Source organism: Lepisma saccharinum, chromosome 10, assembly GCF_977018435.1.
Source record: "Lepisma saccharinum chromosome 10, izLepSacc3.1, whole genome shotgun sequence".
NCBI lineage: Eukaryota > Metazoa > Arthropoda > Insecta > Zygentoma > Lepismatidae > Lepisma > Lepisma saccharinum.
In genome coordinates, this window is record NC_139238.1 from 31581986 (window position 1) to 31601811 (window position 19826).

General features: G+C 37.0%; 1 protein-coding gene across 1 annotated transcript in view; it reads right to left on the minus strand.

The window, feature by feature from the left end:
* LOC145994306 (protein takeout-like) overlaps positions 1–18066 on the minus strand; it is a 77375-nt gene extending 59309 nt beyond the window's left edge. The window contains exon 1 of the mRNA XM_083130410.1: positions 17989–18066. Within this exon, the coding sequence (XP_082986536.1) occupies positions 17989–18052 (64 nt within the window). The 5' untranslated portion in view covers positions 18053–18066. The remainder of the gene's footprint in view (positions 1–17988) is intronic.
* Positions 18067–19826: the final 1760 nt, after the last annotated feature.

Sequence of the window (19826 nt, forward strand, 5' to 3'; positions counted from 1 at the left end):
TTTCTAAATACAGTTTGTCTCCTATTTGTATATTAAATTCCAGAGAGCCATCATCTTCAGCATAAGATGTTTCTAATGTATTAGGGTCTGTAAAACCCTCTAACTCTACACTGGTGATTTTTGCTTTATTATCAGCATTTGTTATTGATAAGGTAGGGTAGTGGTGTGCCTGTGGTTGTAGCCAATATTTGATCTTGATTGGTCTAAGTGTGCCCCCAACAAAAAACTGGTAATAAAATTGTGCAGGGGACAGCATATATATTTTGCCACCTGGTGTAAATGGTGAATCATATTCTTTGTTGGGGATGCTGTACAATTCAAGAATTACTGTATGTTTAGGATTCTCGATTATGCCAGTTATTTATTTTTCTGCTGTAAGCAATCTACTTGTTACAGATTCAAGGTGCTCATTGATAGTCCTAACAACATCATCGTGGCCTGGCTTGATTTTTATGTCCACAACAAGTTTCTTGTATTGTTGCACAATTTCTTGTAGCTGGGTGGCAAAAACAGACAGAGCATTTGCTTGGTTGGATTCCATGTTTCCTAGCTGTTGCTTGATATTAGCTACAATTTGCTGTAAATTTTCAACAACTGCCAATTTTGAATTTTGAGCAGTAAGATCATGGACTTGTCTTCTGATATCCTCAAACAGGGCATGCAGTTCATTAATATGTTGATTAGTTGGTAGAGTGGCCACTGTCTGAGTGAGTTGTTTGATCTCTGTCTGGATATTCTTGATATCTTCTGATTTCAATATGCGATTCACTGCTCTCTTTATATTTTTAAGTTCCTGTGATGTAGGCAGATTTGATTCAGTATTCTGCAAAGATTCAAGTGCCAATTTCACATCATTTAATTCAGAAGCATCAACCACACCACGCATAGCATCTTGGAGCAGGGTTATGTCTGCCTGAGTGGGTGTTGATTGTTGTAAAATTTCAAGCTTTGTTTGGATATCATCGATCAAGTGATGAAAATGAGATAGCTCAGATTCAGTGTTGAGGTTTTCAAGTTTTGTGATCTGTTGCTGGACACTGACAAGGGTGTCTACAATACCAGGCAAGCGGGATTCTAGAGATTCTTGTACATTTGTCAAATCACTTTGCACTGATGCTATGGTACCTTCAAGATGGGTTATGGTACTTTGAATTTTTCCAAAATCTTCATATGTTTCAAGTTGCAGCTTAATGTTGGCAACACTCCGAGTTATTGCACTCAAAGCATCAGAAGATGGCAAGTTGTTCATAAAATTTTCAAGTGTCTCAATTTTTTCTTTAACCTCGGCTATGGCATTGTTCAGAGGGTCCAGATTAGGTATCTCCAGTGATTGAATCTGTTCTTTTAGAGTGGAAATCACTAGATCAAAATCTTCTTGTGATTTTATGCTTTTGACAATTGTTTGGAGCTGTGTCTGGACATTATTTATCTGCTCTTCCAATTGTTGTTTCAATTGCTCAGAGTTGGTGGCCTGGGTCTTAAATTTGGCTTGAAGAGCTGCTACAGCCTCCTCTAAACTTTGAAAATTATCCAATGTAGCCAAATCAGTATATTTTTGAAGCAGCAATTTGAGTTCTGAGTCAATTTTAAGAAAAGGGTCCATGCATTGTGATTGTAAATTTGTAATTTCTAGTTGAAGACGGGCATTCAGTGTGGTTTGTAAAGCTTGTAAATCACTTCTTAATTTTTTGACTCTGACATTCAGCATCAGAATCTCATCACTGTGATCTTCATGCCTTGTATGGCCAAATATATCATTAGGCATTTTGATTTAGTGGTTATTTATTATTGAATATCTAATTCTTAATTCTATAAAAAAAAGGTATAAGTTTGTCATAGGATCCCGGGACATCAATATATAAGCAGTCACCAGCAGAAACAGTATATACAGTGCCAGAAACCATGTTTGAGTGCTTAATTCTATAAATATTTCTCCGTATTGAAATCTTGACATTACCCTCGGGGGTTGTAATAAATTGTAATTGACCACCTACAGGTAATTGGTAATGATTTAAATTATTGTTAAATATGTACAATGCTTTACCTGTTTTATCATCAACATCTGTAAGTATGCTGTTCAGATGAATAATTAAGAACGCACTTAGTTTAGATATCATAGATTGTATATCAGAAGAGGGTGCTGGTGTTGGCAGGTCCATAATAGACGGTTTTTTGAACCCAAATAAGTTCATAGGCATGTTTATTTATTTCAAATCATGCTCTGTAATTGGGCATGATTACCATTTTTCAAATCACAATGACCCCCTGGTAGAGTATGTATGCCACATGACAAAATGCATCTCTTATCATCGTGTGGGTCCAGAGCCACTTTTCTTACAACATTTGTAGTCAACAAGTGATCCTCACTCTGAATTCTGCATTCTGATGTTCTGATTGAACTCTGTGATTTGAGACAATTTTTGTAATCTTTAAATTGGAGCTCTTTGTCTACAGTTACTCTGCCAATGCCCTTGGCTTTTTTGCAACAGCACCACTACATGTTTCAAAGCTGTACATCTTGGCCCTTAACCCAGCAAATGCCACAATATCATCACCAAGTGTCTCATCTTTTAACTTGCCAGGCACCTTTTTGTTGTGGGGTTGAATCTTTGTATGTTCACTGGTATCAAAATATTCAAGCAATTCAGGCTGTGACATATCTTGATAAACATCTTCTGTCTGAATATCAAGAATAAAACTATCTGTGTCCATGTACATCAGTTTTACACAATCACCATAAAAAGGCTTGAGCACATCATAATAGAGCTCCAGCATGTGTAATTTGGCCAATTCCAATATCACAGCCCCTACATAAATAGGTTTATCAAACTTAATCTTTGTTTTTTTCATGTTGAAGAGTGCCATATTTTCATCATAAATTCTTCTGTTTTTAAAATTAGGTTTTTCTATCAATATTTTGCTCAGGCTGGGGTCAGTAATTAATTTAACATCAGTATGTTTTCTGACATTTTCTATGGTTTTGCCATACACTGAATTGACCATCAATTTAAACAAGGTCTTATCAAATTGGCTCATTGCAGATGTTCGAAGCTCTGTGTTTGTATCAATATATGGCTTCAACCATCTTGAGTGCCTGAACTTTAAGACTTTGCCAACTTTGCTCACTTGAACACCATGATTCATTAGGAACTGGAGGTTTTTGTAATATATGACATAATCCTGTTTTGGCTCCAGAGTCATCATTAGCTTCTTCTGTTTAGAGCCAGGTGAACACTTATCCTCAGGAATTTGGGGCAGATCAGAAAATGTGTTGTGTAAATCATCAGGAATTGTCAGATCAACTTCTAAGAACAGGCCATAGTCACTGTCATCAAAATCCTGAAGATCTTCAATATTGAAATTTTCAACCCACTCAAGCCCTGCATATGGCAATTTATCCATCATAGCATAACCATACAGGCCGTTGGCATCCACATACAGTATATAATTTGATGGCAGTGCTGGATCATAATTGAGAATATACTTGTTATTTGCTCTGGCATATCTCTGAGAACATTGCACCATGCCTCCTCTTATACATTGCTCCATAAACAGATACATATCTTGATCTTGGATCAGATCCAATTGCATTTTAGTACTTAAAAACATTGCAGACCATGCTAGGTCTGGAGCACTGTAGAAATACATTGGATCCAGCTTATAATTTTCCATGGAAGATTTTCTAAATGCCTGAAGTATATCAGCTAAGAGAGTCACATCAAGTTTTAAATATGCCTTGTGATAATCACCAAATGTCTGGCATTTTAAATTGTTCCACATCAACTGGGCATGGTGATAATCATCATCAGTGATTCCAGATTCTCTGATTTTGTGTAGAATGCTTGTTGTGGTGGCAGAGAACACTCATCAAATTTAGAAAAACCTGTAACATAATCATATGGATACACACCCTTCCGCCTAATTAATTTCAGGTCCTGATTCGGAAACAAAGCACATGTGATTTTGAATTGATCATCAGATAATTGAGTGGCCACTGTAGCCAGGCTAGCGGACAGAATTCTGTAGGAATCAGGAAATCTTAAGTGAATGGGAACACCATTAACTTTAATTTTCTTGCTAATAGCAATATATTTCTCATTATTTTCTGCTAAAATATTTAAATTCTGCTTGTCAAACCCCTCGTACCTGATCAGATGATGGAAATCATAATTGGATGCACCATGGCAAAATATGGGGACAAATTTTGGTCTCTGGATCTTAATATTACAGCTATTACACAGGGCCATTAAGAATTTACCATCTGTATGGGAATGGTGTTTCACCTTGATATTTGTATCTGAAAATTCAGAATCACAAACCGGGCATTTTTCTGCATTGTTGAAATCTTCAATCTGATCCTTTGTTAAAGGCAACATAGGTTTTAATTTTAATAAGACATTAGATGCTAAGTCATGGCACTCATTTTCTATTCTATGTGCAAATTCTTTGATGGCATCTGATCCCATGTATAAATATTCTTTACTAACAACACCATCCTGTACAACCACATAATAAAAACTAGAAGGTTCATGTAACTGGTATGATGTAATTGAAGGTTCATCAGGATCTGGGCTGCAGAATGCAAGGGGTTTGAGGTTTGATTCAAAATCACAGACTATATAAGCTGGGTGTTCCAACAAGGCTTCAAATTTTTTGAATTTGGCATTTTCACTTTGGTTAGGCATAAGCATATGAACAGGTTTATGGTTGCCACAGTATTTTAAATGTTCAATTAACTTGTTTTTAGCAATTTCTGCATTCTCTTCACAAACACTATTCACCATTTTTGTACCATCAAATACAGTCAAACATATTCTGCACAACTTGAATATTGTCTTAGATTTGTCTAGTTGTGTTCTAACTAAAGCTTCAAGATTATGTATCAGAGTGTAATGATATGTGCCATCCTCTTCAATTAAGAGCAGATCAATCGGGACAGCAGAATCATCATGAGGTGTACTGATTCTGAGAGGTGCTATCAAGCAATTGCCACGGCCAGTAGAACAAATAAATACATTAATAGATAATTGTTTACCATTGATATCCCTGGCCTTTTTTTCAAATTTATCAATATTCTGAACAGACATTGGATATTCTAAGCCCTCCATTGCATCATCAAAATCATGTTCATGTTGTTTATAATAATAAATTAATCTCTGAGGATTCCTTAAAACTGGATACAAAGCAGCTAAAATACACCACAGAAAGCATTTCTCATCATTATTTTCTATGTTAACCACGGCTCTTTTGTTTTTAATATTGGCAGGTAATGGCAGATATGTAGATCCTTGTAATGGGCTGAATTCAGAAATATTAACATAGAGCTTGTGTGGAGATCCGCATAGGCTCCATCCTGACTCTTTTGCAGCAAATTCAGAATGTTTAATATTCAATTGCTCTATCAAACTGCTTATTATTTTGTCTAAATTTGCATTTGAATATACAGCTACAGTTTCTGTTATGTGGGGCTGTGTAAATTTTGTGCCATTTGATTTCTTATATTGTGTAAACAATTTGAGGGACAGCTTATAAGAGCCATTTTGTGCATTTAGAATTGCCTGCACATCAGAATTTATACTGTTCAAAAAATTCTTAATGTCACATCTTGGCTCTGATATAAAACAGTGATCCCTAAGTTGGCCAGCAAAACTGCTATGGGTGGGTTCATAGCGTGGCTGCTTTGCTGCTCTAGCATTAACAGGTGTTTCATGCTTCCTTTTCAGACCAGATGAAGATGGTTGTGGGGGCAATGTTGATGACTGTGCAGAACAAGTATCTATATGTTTATATGTGAAATATTCCATGCTATATTTTCTATGGCATTTAGGGCATATTTTTGTGGGTGTTCTGCATTTTTCTGGATCACAATTCTTTTGATGCTTAGCCCAATTGGGGCTGGATATATTCTTATTGCATTGATTACAATATTTTTGATTTGGCATTTTTGTTGTTGGTTTATTATATATATTTCTTGGGATTCAAATCAAAATTCTATGCTTAATAAAAAATATCAGTTGGGTTCAGCAGTGTGCTTTGTATATTTAGTGTGTGTATATGTGTGTGTGTGTTAATATTTTTGGCTTTGGTATTTATATAAAATTTCTTGGGGTTCAAATCAAAACTCTATACTTAATAAACCTATGACAGGTTGTATAAAGCTGATAGCCTACATGCACAAAGGTAGAATAAGTACAGAAGCACTGCCCTAGCACAAATGCATGTCTACACAGGCATGTCCTAGAAAAACAATAACCTAATACCATGTGTCATGTATAACAAACTGGGGCAGATATAAACCCTTTGTTCAATATATTACAAATATGTTTGATATGAATAATAAAAAAATCTGTATATTAAATCAAATAGATTTGTAATTCAATTTATATAAATTTCCAATATTTTTGTGTTTAAAAAAATATGAGGAGCACTGCAACAACACACCCTTACTCTTCAACAACTCTCACAATACTGGCTGATATGCAATGCAAAATCTCTTTATATAGCCTAAGCACGGACCGCATTGAAAACATCTGAAACAATAAGCCAATCAGAATATAACACAACATCACATTATGTCATAACCAACCAATCAGAAAACAACACATCCCTAATAATTTATTGCATAGTATTGGGTAATAATTTGTTGCACAACATGATGCACTAGAAATAAACCAGAAGAAGGCCACAAGTGGACCGAAAGTGAGCCGGAAGTGAACCGGAAGTGGACCGGAAGTGACCGGAAATAAGCCGGAAATGTGCCGGTAAAAAATTATCGATTTTTTCAAAAACTTCAAATATCAGACCCCCGCACTTGTAATATGCACCATTCTTGACTTATTCAAGAATCTAGGCAATTACAAGTTTTTTGAAAAAATCATAGAGAGCAAAAATCTGCATTTTAACATGCCCATGTCAAATCACCAAGTCCCATGTCTCCAGTATTCATAGTTCCAGAGATAATCAGAAAACAAAAAATTATTGATTTTTTCAAAATTTAAGTATGTTGTTCAGTAGGGCACCACAAGTTCATATTTCCCTGTTGGAGTGCTTCAGCATGCATAGTTTTCAAAATATTAACAACTTTGTTAATATTGCACTTTTCCTAAAATTCTATTTATAGAACAGACACAAATTAGGCATTTGCAACTTAAATATTGCTTCTATCAAAAAAATTATAGAGACCTAAAATATAGAGAATCATGAATAGAACACACCGGAACAAATTCTAAGTCTCTAGCACTTACAGTTTTTGAGAAATCACAAAATCAAAAAAATATCGATTTTTTTAACAAAACTTCTAAACAGCACACAGAGTTCAAATATGAAACCCCCATGCCTCTATCTTGCAAAATAGGCAAGTTATTCAAGATCTAGAGAACAACAAGATTTTTTTTAAAAATTATAGAGAGCAAAAAGTTGCATTTTGGCGGGCCCATGTCAAATCACCAAGCCCCATGTCTCTAGCATCAATAGTTTCAGAGATATCAGAGAAACAAAATTATCGATTTTTTTCAAAATTTGAGTATGTTGCTCTATGGGACATGCCAAGTGCTTTGGCAAGGCTATTTAAGTAAATATGTGTGGGTGGGTGTGGGTGGCTCTTTGGCTTAGTTTTAAGTGTAGCAAAAACAATATCAAGAAGGGCCATTTTTTTAACAAGCTTATGGACAACAATCTCACAGATGTAGCTTTTGTAAGTGTAGGCAAATCAATCTGAGGGGGTCATACTTTCACGGGAAATTCCCGAGGGCATTTTTACAAAAATCTTGGATTAGACAGAGTACCACACTTGAGCAATAAGCTCATATGCACATCTTGAGCTAGTTTTAAGTGTAAGCAAATCTGCCTGAGGGGGGCTCATACTTTCTCGAATTTATAATACCACAAATACAACTACTGCCATCGTATCTGTCCATTTACACTGCAGAAGCTTTTGCAATACGACAGGCATTGCTTTATGTACAAAAGAAGAAGTTAAATTCAGTTCTAATTGCAACCGATTCAGCCTCTGTGCTAAATGTTTTACAGTTTGCATCATGGTCATGTCATACGGAATGGTACATTGTTAACATAAGAATACACACACTGAAATTAACGAGATTGGGATATGATATCAACTTTATTTGGACACCTGGACATTCTTTAATAGAAGAGAACAATATAGCAGATACTTTGGCGAAATATGCAGCGAATCAAACAATCCAACGGCCGCTTTCAATAAAGATTCCGTCCGTAGTTTTGGAATCACACACTAGAAAAATACTATTTACTGACTGGCAAAGCTTGTGGACAAATACTGGCACTCAATGCAGTAAGGCCTACTATTCTATACAAGAAAGAATTCCAAAGGAATGTTGGTTTAAATAGATTCAACTCTCCCAGAGTTCCCTCACAACTATAATGCGCTGCAGGTTAAATCACACTATCGCCGCAGCTCACCTTTACAAGAAGAATTTAGTGACTTCACCAGTTTGTTTGTGCAATGAATATACTGCAACTCCAAACCACATTATATTTTAATGCAAACTTTATGAAACTTACAGAGAACCATTTTTGCAGGAATTGTACAGGAGTGGACATCAATCGCCACTGACACTGCCTTGTTTACTGACTTCACCTTTATCCTCGGTAATCTATATTCTTACAAAATATCTTAATAAGTCTAATATAATTCTGTAAAAGTGTAATTAAATTTGGAAACTTTTTATTATGAAAGAAATAATTGTGAGTAAATATTATGTGCATACATGTATATTATACCAATTGATAAATTGTTAACTGGTGCATGGATTTTGTCCACAACCAATAAATATTTTATATAAAAAAAATATAAAACCTTAAACTCTCAGGTTCGTTACAAAAGTTGTCCTGATGTCCTCTACATGCTGTTAATGTTTGTCGCTGTTGTACAGGAACACCCTATATATATATATGCATATGCATTGAGCAGAATGATAGATACGGGGTCAGGGGTGAGAGAGGCTGTTACCCTGGATACCGAGCGGAAAAAGAGAAAAGAAAACTCGTGAACGTATCAGTTCCCCATAAAAGTATTGGCGCCCTCTAAAATTAATGTCAGTGTTTGTTTGCAAAGACAAAAAAAAATAATAAAACAGTTTGGATCGTACACAAGGTAGTGAGTGACGTGCAGGGGCGTTCTGATGAAGGTGCATTAAGAGACTAAAAACTATTCCGTTGTGGTGTTATATTTAAAGCAGAAGTGCTACTACGACAGCGGTTCAGGGTTCGAATCTCGGCCTAGGAGTGGGTGTTCTTTGAGAGTAACACTAAGTAAAGAAAAATAATAAATTAAATTATAGAAGATATCCATAATTTTTTACAACTTGGTTCTGCTAGATACAATATTGTGTTAACAATGTTTTGCATGCTGTAATACTTGTCTGCAGTATATAGCACAGTAATGAGTTGCAAATTATTTAACGAAACAGAGACGAAAATAATGGCAAATGCTCATTCTGAACTTTTGCTAAAGAGCAGGTTGTACTTTGCTACTCAAGATATAAAAGATTAACTTTGTAGAGGAGTACATGTAGTTGAGATAAAATTGGAATGATTTTTGTGCTAAGAAAACGGTGTCAAAACATCACCGACAGTGGTCCTAGGAAGACGACACTACCTTGTCGTCAATATTTCACTTCAGAGCTGTTGAAATATCACAAATGTATTGTAGCAATTCGCACCATTTTAACACCACTCATCTTGACCAATAGATGGCGTGGACGTCAAGAAACCACTCGTCGTGTGAGAACCAGAGGCACGCATTGTAACTTCAATTTATGAAATTTACAGAAGAGAGGAAATAATGTATTCTTAAGAATGTGTCTGGCTATTAAGAAGAGTGAGTAAATTGGAGATAAGTAACTCCACCTTACTGCTAAGGATTACAAGTGGAGATATACCAATTTGACTATAAATGGCGCTCTTCAGAGTAGGTATATGTACGGTCACCGGCAATAAAAATGGAACACCTAGATCCTGCAATACTTGCTTCCCCGCAAGGCGTCATGAGTGCTGCCTAACTCCACGGCGTTGAAAGGATTTGTAATAGCAAATTTTCAATTTCAAATTCAACCACCACCACAGAGTTAGGCAACACACATAACACCTTGCAGGGAAGCCAGTATTTCAGGATCTAGGATTACAATTTTTATTGCTGGTGACTGTACATTAAACAAAACAAAACGGTATTTTTGGAGTTATATTCCCCTGGTTCTCTACGACGCACTGCTGTTTTGTTTTGAGACTAACCTTTTTTATAGTGTTCTATGAATGCCTCACGGGGTCTGAGGAGTCATTTTCAAGCATTTGTTTTTAAAGTGTACATTCGGAGAATAGCATTACCATAAATGGAAGACGGGAGAAAAAAAAATATTATCGACTACGGCGCAGAAATCTCTAGACACGGCCCTGATACTGAGCTATCTGTATGATTCAACCACAGAATTCCCCTTCCTCCATCAAATATCTTTAACCCCTTGAAACGAAATCTTAATCTCCACTTAATAGACCGTCACGTATAATTTGGATCTAAACGTAACTCAACATTGATAGCAGTACACGCAGTTCGTTTCCTTCTCAATAGATGGCAGGTCTTGGCAGTCATACTAAATTTCTTTAAGATATAATTGTGAAATAAGATAAAATAAATAAATAAGATATATATATACACTAAAGTTCGGACGGATACTCCACCGTGAAGAAACTTACACTTGTGTATTATAGCAATATTGTTTCAAAGAAACTCAAGGTACCAGTAACATTCTGACATCTGTTGGCGAGAGAAGGAACTTTCAGGACTCACAAGCTGCAAAACGTTATGGGTCGTTTGCTTTTGTTCCTTGTACAATCAGGTCTTTCAAGCTAATAGCTAATAACTGTTGCTTGCGCAGTTATTATTTAATTACAAACTTATAGAAAGTGTGTGAATATTCACGAGAACGAAATGTTATAAGGGGAGGGTGAGAGAAGCAAAACAGAATGAGCAAAAATAAGAAGAGAAACGAGAGAAAGAGGGGAACAGGAACAGAAAGGAAGGAATAGACATACTAGTAAAGAAGCGCAGAAAGAGGTAGTAAAAGAAAGAGAGAAAGAGTAATGAAGAAGGGCAGAGGTGGAAAAGACACAAAGGAGCAAGACACAAAGAGCAAGGAAGAAAAATTAAGAAATGAAGAGAGAGAGAGAGAGAGGGAGAGAGAGAGAGAGAGAGAGAGGAGAGAGAGAAGAGAGAGAGAGAGAGAGAGAGAGAGAGAGAGAGAGAGAGAGAGAACAGAACCAGAGAACGATACAGAGGTGTAGGAATAGAATGAAAGGAAGATAAATAAAGAAGTGAGTTGGAAGAGAAACAAGGAAAGAAGACACAGAAAGAAGGGAAGAAATATGAAGAAGTGAAAAGAGGAAGAGAGAGAAATGAGAAATAAAGAAGCGCTAAGGAGACTAGGGAGAGAAGTGGAAAGAAGAAAGAAACAAGTAAGACAGAAGATGAAAGGAAGAACAAATAAGAAGTTACGAGAGAGAGAGGAAGATAGGATAGACTAGAAACCAATAAGTGATAGTGAGGTGCAGGGACAGAAGCAACTGAAGAAAAATATAGAAAGAAGAACGGGGGTGGGAAGGGAAACAAAGATGCAAGGCCGACAAAGAAAGCAAGCAAAATTATGAAGTGATAAGAGAGGGGAAACAAAGAATCGATAAACAGGTGTAGGAACAGAAATTAAAGGATAAACAAAGAAGATAGAAAGGAGGAGTGGGAAGAGGAACTAGGAAACCTAACCGAGAAAATAAAATTAAGAAGTGACGAAAGAGAAAGAGAGAGAGGGAGGAAGAGGAACAAATAAGCGATAGAAAGAAGGGATACAAAGAATCAAGGCAGACAAAAAAGGAAATAATATTGAGAAGTGAAGATGGAGAGAAACGGAGTTAGAGAGAGAGAGAGAGAGAGAGAAAGAGAGAGAGAGAGAGAGAGAGAGAGAGAGGGAGAGAGAAAGATGTTGAGAAATAAAAAGGGATCGAGATAGGTAGAATCTGAAAGAAAGGAAATGAAATATAGAAGGCAGAAAGAAGGAAAGAAAGAAACAAGAGAATGAGGTAGAGAAGGGAAATTAACTAAGATATGGGTGAAGAGGAAAGAAAATTCAAATATTGAACGTAAAGAATGAAATTCCGGTAGACAACAAATAGGAAAAGAAGCAATCAAGAAGCCAAAGCTAGTAAGAAAGAAAAACACGCCCAAAAAACTGGGAAAAATATGGATCACGAGAAAGACGACTAGAGAAATAAAAGATGAGGAACAACTAATCATACCCTTATTCCAGAATATGTGAAGTGAAGGGAGTAAAATTGGAGGAGTAATATATGAACCATCCTGTACAGTGTCTCTCAAAAGTTTTAGGACAACGACATTTTAAACTAGGCAACCCAATTTACACAAAGCGTTGGTGGGTTGCGTGTAGAGTTAGGCTCAATTTCAGGGTTGCCACATGCACAATAGATATTTATAAAATACGCGAAAGAAATAAAAACAAAGACGTGAGAGAAAACGAAAGGTGACAAAAGAGAGGAAAAAGAGAGAGCGAAAGGAGAAGAGGAAAAGTAGAGGAGAGAAGAAAGAGAGGATAGACGAGGAGAGGAGATGTAGTGAGGAAAATGGAAAAATATTCTAGGAGAGATGAGGAAAATGGAGCAAAGATGAGAGAAGAGGAGAGTGGAGAGTAAAGTAAAGGAGAGAAAAAGAGAAGAACGAAAAGAAGAGGAGAGTGGAGAGTAAAGTAAAGGAGAGAAAAAGAGAAGAACGAAAAGAAGAGGAGAGTGGAGAGTAAAGTAAAGGAGAGAAAAAGAGAAGAACGAAAAGAAGAGGAGAGTGGAGAGTAAAGTAAAGGAGAGAAAAAGAGAAGAACGAAAAGAAGAGGAGAAGAGTGCAGTGGAGTCGGAAATCTAAGACAGGAGAGGAGATAAGAGGTGGAGATGAGTGGGATGGATATAAGATGCGAGAAAAGTAGGGAAGGCGATATGAGATAAAAGCAGAGCGAGCAGAAGGAGGGGAGAGGAGAAGGAGAAGAGAAGAACAGAAGGGACTGAAGAGAAGAGGTAGTTGCAGAAAATATCGTATCAGCGTCAAGAATTGATGCATTGGTCAAATTATCGACATCAAACATTCAATAACATTTTGAAATGTATTACATCGGTTCGAAATGCCTTTTGGCTTAGTTCAGAGCAAGATAAAATCTTCCATGTAAGATCTTTGATTTTACCACTAAAAACATGAATGTAATTTGAATATTTATAAGAATTATCCAATTTTTGTCCACTTCTCGGTTCGTTGAAATGGAGACTTTGCAATTTAATATTTCCCCTCCCCCCATCGTTAATTCCAAACTGAATCATTCCGTTTCACACTGCGTGGACAATGAACACAATGGGATAGGTCTAAAACTTACGAAAATTTTCTGCCACCGGAAGGGTTTGAACCTACGACCATCAAGTTTTCAATCCTGGACGGTAAACACTACCCTACAAGCTTTCGCTTCTAGAAGTAAGTAGAAGGAGCTGACCAATGTGAAATGTAGATGCAACTCTCCTCCTACATGTAATGTGCAAAGAATACTTGTTTGTAACAAAGAAAACGAAGGTAGTACGACTCGGCGAAAACATTTAATGGAGAATTGCACATGATGAAAACTTTTCAATCGATATTTGCGGAAGTATCCTTGCATTGAACTCGTGTGGGAAAGGGGTAAAATTAGTATGTCCTGAATTGCCACAAATATAAATAGTTATTTCATTAATATTTGTCAATGTCTTTGAAGCAGTACACAATTATCGTTAGAGCATCATAATTCACGATCTTATACATGAAAATATCCCTTTTAATGTGTGTCAATTCATTTATTTGTTTATTTTTTTATAAATTCCATATGCAGAACAATGTAGCCACTATACACTGCTATTACAAATAATGTTACCATGCTCTTGTTTATAATAAAAGGAGAATTAAAAAAAAGAACACCTAGTATGGAGGATCGAACCTGGGACCGCTGGCAGCCCAATCGAGAACTCTAACCACTACACCACGCCCTTACCTTCGATTGGAAAAACAATTTTTAAGTATTCTGTCCCTCCAATATTGTAAATGTCGTTGGGTATACATGTAGTTGACCTTTTACTTTAATTTTGAATTGCTTTCTTGTAGTATAGCAGATATCTTCGAGAAATAATTTTTGAAGTGATGAAGAAAAACTAGAATATTGGTAGTTGCGAAAATGCGAGTTATTTCTTCTAACTTATTATTGTGATTAGACATTATTAATGGAAAATATCTAGAGGCTTGAACATTGCAGGACGATGTTCTTTTCCTGAGATACTGCAACAGACGAAATGCTTGTTTACTGACGCAAGTGTCGTGTTCAGAACAGTCTTATGAAATGTAGTTGCTGTTGCGTAAGGTAACACGAAATAATTACACCGTTTGCGAACTACCAAACGTTAGACGTAAACAGGCGGAAAATTTTATTCATAAAATCACTTCATATTTGACAGTATTAGGCAAGAGAGACTCGTGGGACACTGTGTTAAGGTGCTGGAGTAAATACTTCTTATTTTTCTTTCTCGATGAAGAACAATTTTTATACTATAGTAACAGTCGTTCTTCTCTTTTTTATTTCTTTTAAATTCTTCCACATTCCCTTCATTCATTCGGTTAAAAATAAATAATAATATTGCTTGCATTTCTGTCATTGACTTAGACCAGGCCCATACGTAGGATTTCTTTGAGGGAGGGCCCAGACCCAAATATATATATATAAGAGAGAGGGGCTGTTGCGCAAAGGATTATTATTATTATATAAGAGAGAGAGAGAGAGAGAGAGAGAGAGAGAGAGAGAGAGAGAGACAGATATTACAAAATAGTTCAAATAGTGCGAGCGCCATTGAAAATTCATGATAGTTTTATGTTTAGAAAATAATATATTTATAAATTAAATGTTGCGTACTAGGAATTATTATTACAATAAAGAACATGTCTAATTGTGTGTTAAGAATAAAGAGACATTCTCGCATCACGATTGCAGTTCGAAAAAGTGGGGACAGGGATTGAAAGTAACGCACTGTCTGACTAAATCGCTGAATCGGACGTCTGGTAGCCTTGCATCAATGATTATAAAACTAAAACTACCCAATATTGCAGCCTGAAGACTTTTGCGCAAGGAACAGATTCATTTATGTAAGAACAAAATTGAAATTTTTACACATTTCTAATATCGACGATGTTATTTTCGTAGTTATTGATAGGTTCACATTTAAATATTTTTTCAGGGTTCGAGGGGGGCATGGCCCCCATGCCCCCCCTGGGTGCTGGCCTGACGTAGACAGTGGGAGAGAAATTTTGGAGAATCTTTCTATTAACTTTATTATTTACATCCACCTTACGCTCAGATAGGTTTATTGACAATCGTGAACTTTTCGTTTAATATTTGGTTTTAAACGACGGGAGAATATTGGTCAAATTTCCTTTCGTGCTCTTTTGAGAGAATATATACTTCTACAATAGCAATCGCGTTCTGAAACGGTGAAAGAAAAATGACTTGGTTTTCAAAGGCAGACAAGCTTGGTAACGTAGCTTGCTGGCGTTCAAAGTGACTCACTCACGCTATTCAAGGTCGTTTCTTATCGCAAAACGCACCCAGCAAGTTACAAGTGACCAGTGTCGAATTTGAAAGAGAATCTGAAGAATGATAAATTTAATCAGAGGCGGCTAGCTCAACATGCAATAGTTTAAGTCATAATTTCTGACAACCAAGAAACCTTATTCAATAAGTATTGGGATAGTAATACGTGTATCCGCTCCTTTTTAACAAAGTAAGCTCGAAGACAATCTGTATTAAATTTGTTTATATTGGCAAATTGGTCATGCGGAGGTTGTTATAAGGAACTATTTCGTAGATGTTCATGTAACCGTTATAAAATTACAAATAAAGTATATTCACAAGCTTAGATATACTAACAACGAAGAAATAAATTCAGAGTTAAATTTCAAATGCATGTGTATAGAGTAATTCTAGAAGTACAGAGCTATATCAGAGTATTGAACTTCTTTTTGCAGGATAACGTTTACAATATTCACGCGACAGAATAATTAAGAACTCCAAGGGAAACAAGCCTCTAGATATTTTACATTAATAATGTCTAATCACAATAATAAGTTAGAAGAAATAACTCGCATTTTCGCAACTACCAATATTCTAGTTTTTCTTCATCACTTCGAAAATTATTTCTCGAAGATATCTGCTATACTACAAGAAAGCAATTCAAAATTAAAGTAAAAGGTCAACTACATGTATACCCAACGACATTTACAATATTGGAGGGACAGAATACTTAAAAATTGTTTTCCCAATCGAAGGTAAGGGCGTGGTGTAGTGGTTAGAGTTCTCGATTGGGCTTCCAGCGGTCCCAGGTTCGATCCTCCATACTAGGTGTTCTTTTTTTTAATTCTCCTTTTATTATAAACAAGAGCATGGTAACATTATTTGTAATAGCAGTGTATAGTGGCTACATTGTTCTGCATATGGAATTTATAAAAAATAAACAAATAAATGAATTGACACACATTAAAAGGGATATTTTCATGTATAAGATCGTGAATTATGATGCTCTAACGATAATTGTGTACTGCTTCAAAGAAATTGACAAATATTAATGAAATAACTATTTATATTTGTGGCAATTCAGGACATACTAATTTTACCCCTTTCCCACACGAGTTCAATGCAAGGATACTTCCGCAAATATCGATTGAAAAGTTTTCATCATGTGCAATTCTCCATTAAATGTTTTCGCCGAGTCGTACTACCTTCGTTTTCTTTGTTACAAACAAGTATTCTTTGCACATTACATGTAGGAGGAGAGTTGCATCTACATTTCACATTGGTCAGCTCCTTCTACTTACTTCTAGAAGCGAAAGCTTGTAGGGTAGTGTTTACCGTCTAGGACTGAAAACTTGATGGTCGTAGGTTCAAACCCTTCCGGTGGCAGAAAATTTTCGTAAGTTTTAGACCTATCCCATTGTGTTCATTGTCCACGCAGTGTGAAACGGAATGATTCAGTTTGGAATTAACGATGGGGGGAGGGGAAATATTAAATTGCAAAGTCTCCATTTCAACGAACCGAGAAGTGGACAAAAATTGGATAATTCTTATAAATATTCAAATTACATTCATGTTTTTAGTGGTAAAATCAAAGATCTTACATGGAAGATTTTATCTTTGCTCTGAACTAAGCCAAAAGGCATTTCGAACCGATGTAATACATTTCAAAATGTTATTGAATGTTTGATGTCGATAATTTGACCAATGCATCAATTCTTGACGCTGATACGATATTTTCTGCAACTACCTCTTCTCTTCAGTCCCTTCTGTTCTTCTCTTCTCCTTCTCCTCTCCCCTCCTTCTGCTCGCTCTGCTTTTATCTCATATCGCCTTCCCTACTTTTCTCGCATCTTATCTCCATCCCACTCATTTCCACTCCTCGTATCTCCTGTCTCTTAGATTTCCGACTCCACTGCACTCTTCTCCTTTTCTTTTCGTTCTTCTCTTTTTCTCTCCTTTACTTTACTCTCCACTCTCCTCTTCTTTTCGTTCTTCTCTTTTTCTCTCCTTTACTTTAATCTCCACTCTCCTCTTCTCGTCTCCTCACTACATCTCCTCTCCTCGTCTATCCTTTCTTTGTTCTCTCTTCTCCTTTCGCTATCTCTTTTTCCTCTCCTTTGTCACCTTTCGTTTTCTCTCACGTCTTTGTTTTTATTTCTTTCGCGTATTTTATAAATATCTATTGTGCATGTGGCAACCCTGAAATTGAGCCTAACTCTACACGCAACCCACCAACGCCTTGTGTAAATTGGGTTGCCTAGTTTAAAATGTCGTTGTCCTAAAACTTTTGAGAGACACTGTACATTACATATGTAAAACATGTACTCACACTTCTTGGCAAGGATATACGGCACCGCAAGAACCACAAAGCATACAAGAGCAGGAAACTTCATTTCGCTGTCCCTAAGAAACATGACTTGATCAAAAGAACACTGAGTCGAATCGACAATTGCAAAAGCAGGTGTGCCTTTTAAATGATAGGTCCCCTACTTACCCGATATAATTTAAGTAATCTTTAGTTTTTGCAACAATCCATTAGGTAACAATGCCGTAGCGCTGCAGGGTTCAGTGAATGTGGTCTCAATTAAAACCGTCTCGCCGTAAAAATGCGGCTCGTTCGTAGTAAATATTAGCCTCATAGCCTATTTATTTATAATTATTGTGATCCGGTTCCGTTAATATAGAAATTAAAGAGAAAATTGCATATGCTAGTGTCGTGTTCACAAGGCGCGAGTATGGAAGTCAATTTTATAATTAGTTTTCCTTCGTTTAGTAGCCGGTGTCATATTTTATCCTATTTTAATGGATATTTTGGTTTTAAGAAAGGCTGTGCTAAAGGGGTAATAATCCCTACCAACTCTTCGAGTCACACGGTCAGTTATTTTGTGCGTCGCCTTGTTCTCACGTAGGGTGTCGACTTAAATTCGCTGACATCCGTGGCGAAGTAGTTGCACTCCGCGACGAGGCGAGGCAGCGAGCAGACGTGTCTAGCGAGCGCTCCCGAACATTCGTCAAGTAGAGTATAATCAACACGCGGAATTAGTTTTCTACAGACAGGTGAATATTATATTAATAGCAGAGCGAGCAGCTCAGTACCAGTGACGTTAAGTGGACGTAAGTAATTTCTCAGTCATGCCGGTCAAGAGGTTAAATACTTTGCAATTTTCCTTCGCCCGTGTGCAGCAAAGACCGACCACGCTCGCCATCCATGAATGGATGAGAGATGTAGTGAAATTGCGCGTTGCCGACGTGTTGAGTATCGAAGTAGACTTTGTAAAACACCAAGTGTTTGTTAAATTAAGCACCGAACAATTTTGCACGGAAATAATAGCACGTAGTAAAGGAACCTTCGTATTTACAGACGACACGGGAGAATATGATATACCAGTACATAGAGCAGACAAACCTGTCACAATCGTTCGTATTCATTTAGTGCCCCTGGAATTACCAGACAGTGCCATAACAACCGAAATGTCCAAATACGGAATTGTACAAACAGTACGAGATGAAGTTTATTCCCCCTCTCTCCCCTACCCAGTCAGAACGGGCAGGAAAATAGTACGCATCATCTTACAAAAACCGGTGCCATCTTACATTACGTTAAATGAAGAGCGTTACTGGACCACATACGAAGGGCAACCTAAACTCTGTTTTAGATGCAATGCGCAGGATCACCTACATCATCAGTGCCAGAATAGGTTGGCAAGGTCGACACGCACTGCTGGATACGCTGCAGCGGTGGTAAATACACTCCCCAGTTCTTCACACCCTCCTAGGGATTCAACTGCACATGACCAGGATATCCGAACTATTTTACCAGTACCGGCATACCGACAGGCTACACCAGAGGACCACAAGGAACAACACGAGCAGATGGAAGTCACTGAAGACAACGAGACCAAGGTCAGTACTAAGATCTCCAAACCCCCACAGTTAAATCCGCAAGAAAATAATGCAAGTGATGGGAACAAGGAAAGTGTGCACGAAAGTGCAAGTGAAAGTGTAAGTGGGAACGAATCTATAGTTCCAATCACCCTATTCGACTCCCCGAATCAAGACCCCCAAATTCCAACAAGTTCGATGTTCGCAGCAGTGGAATTTCCAGCACCTACCCCCAAAAAACCCCGCTCACGATCCGCCAGGGATGCGAGGAAAAATGCTACAGAC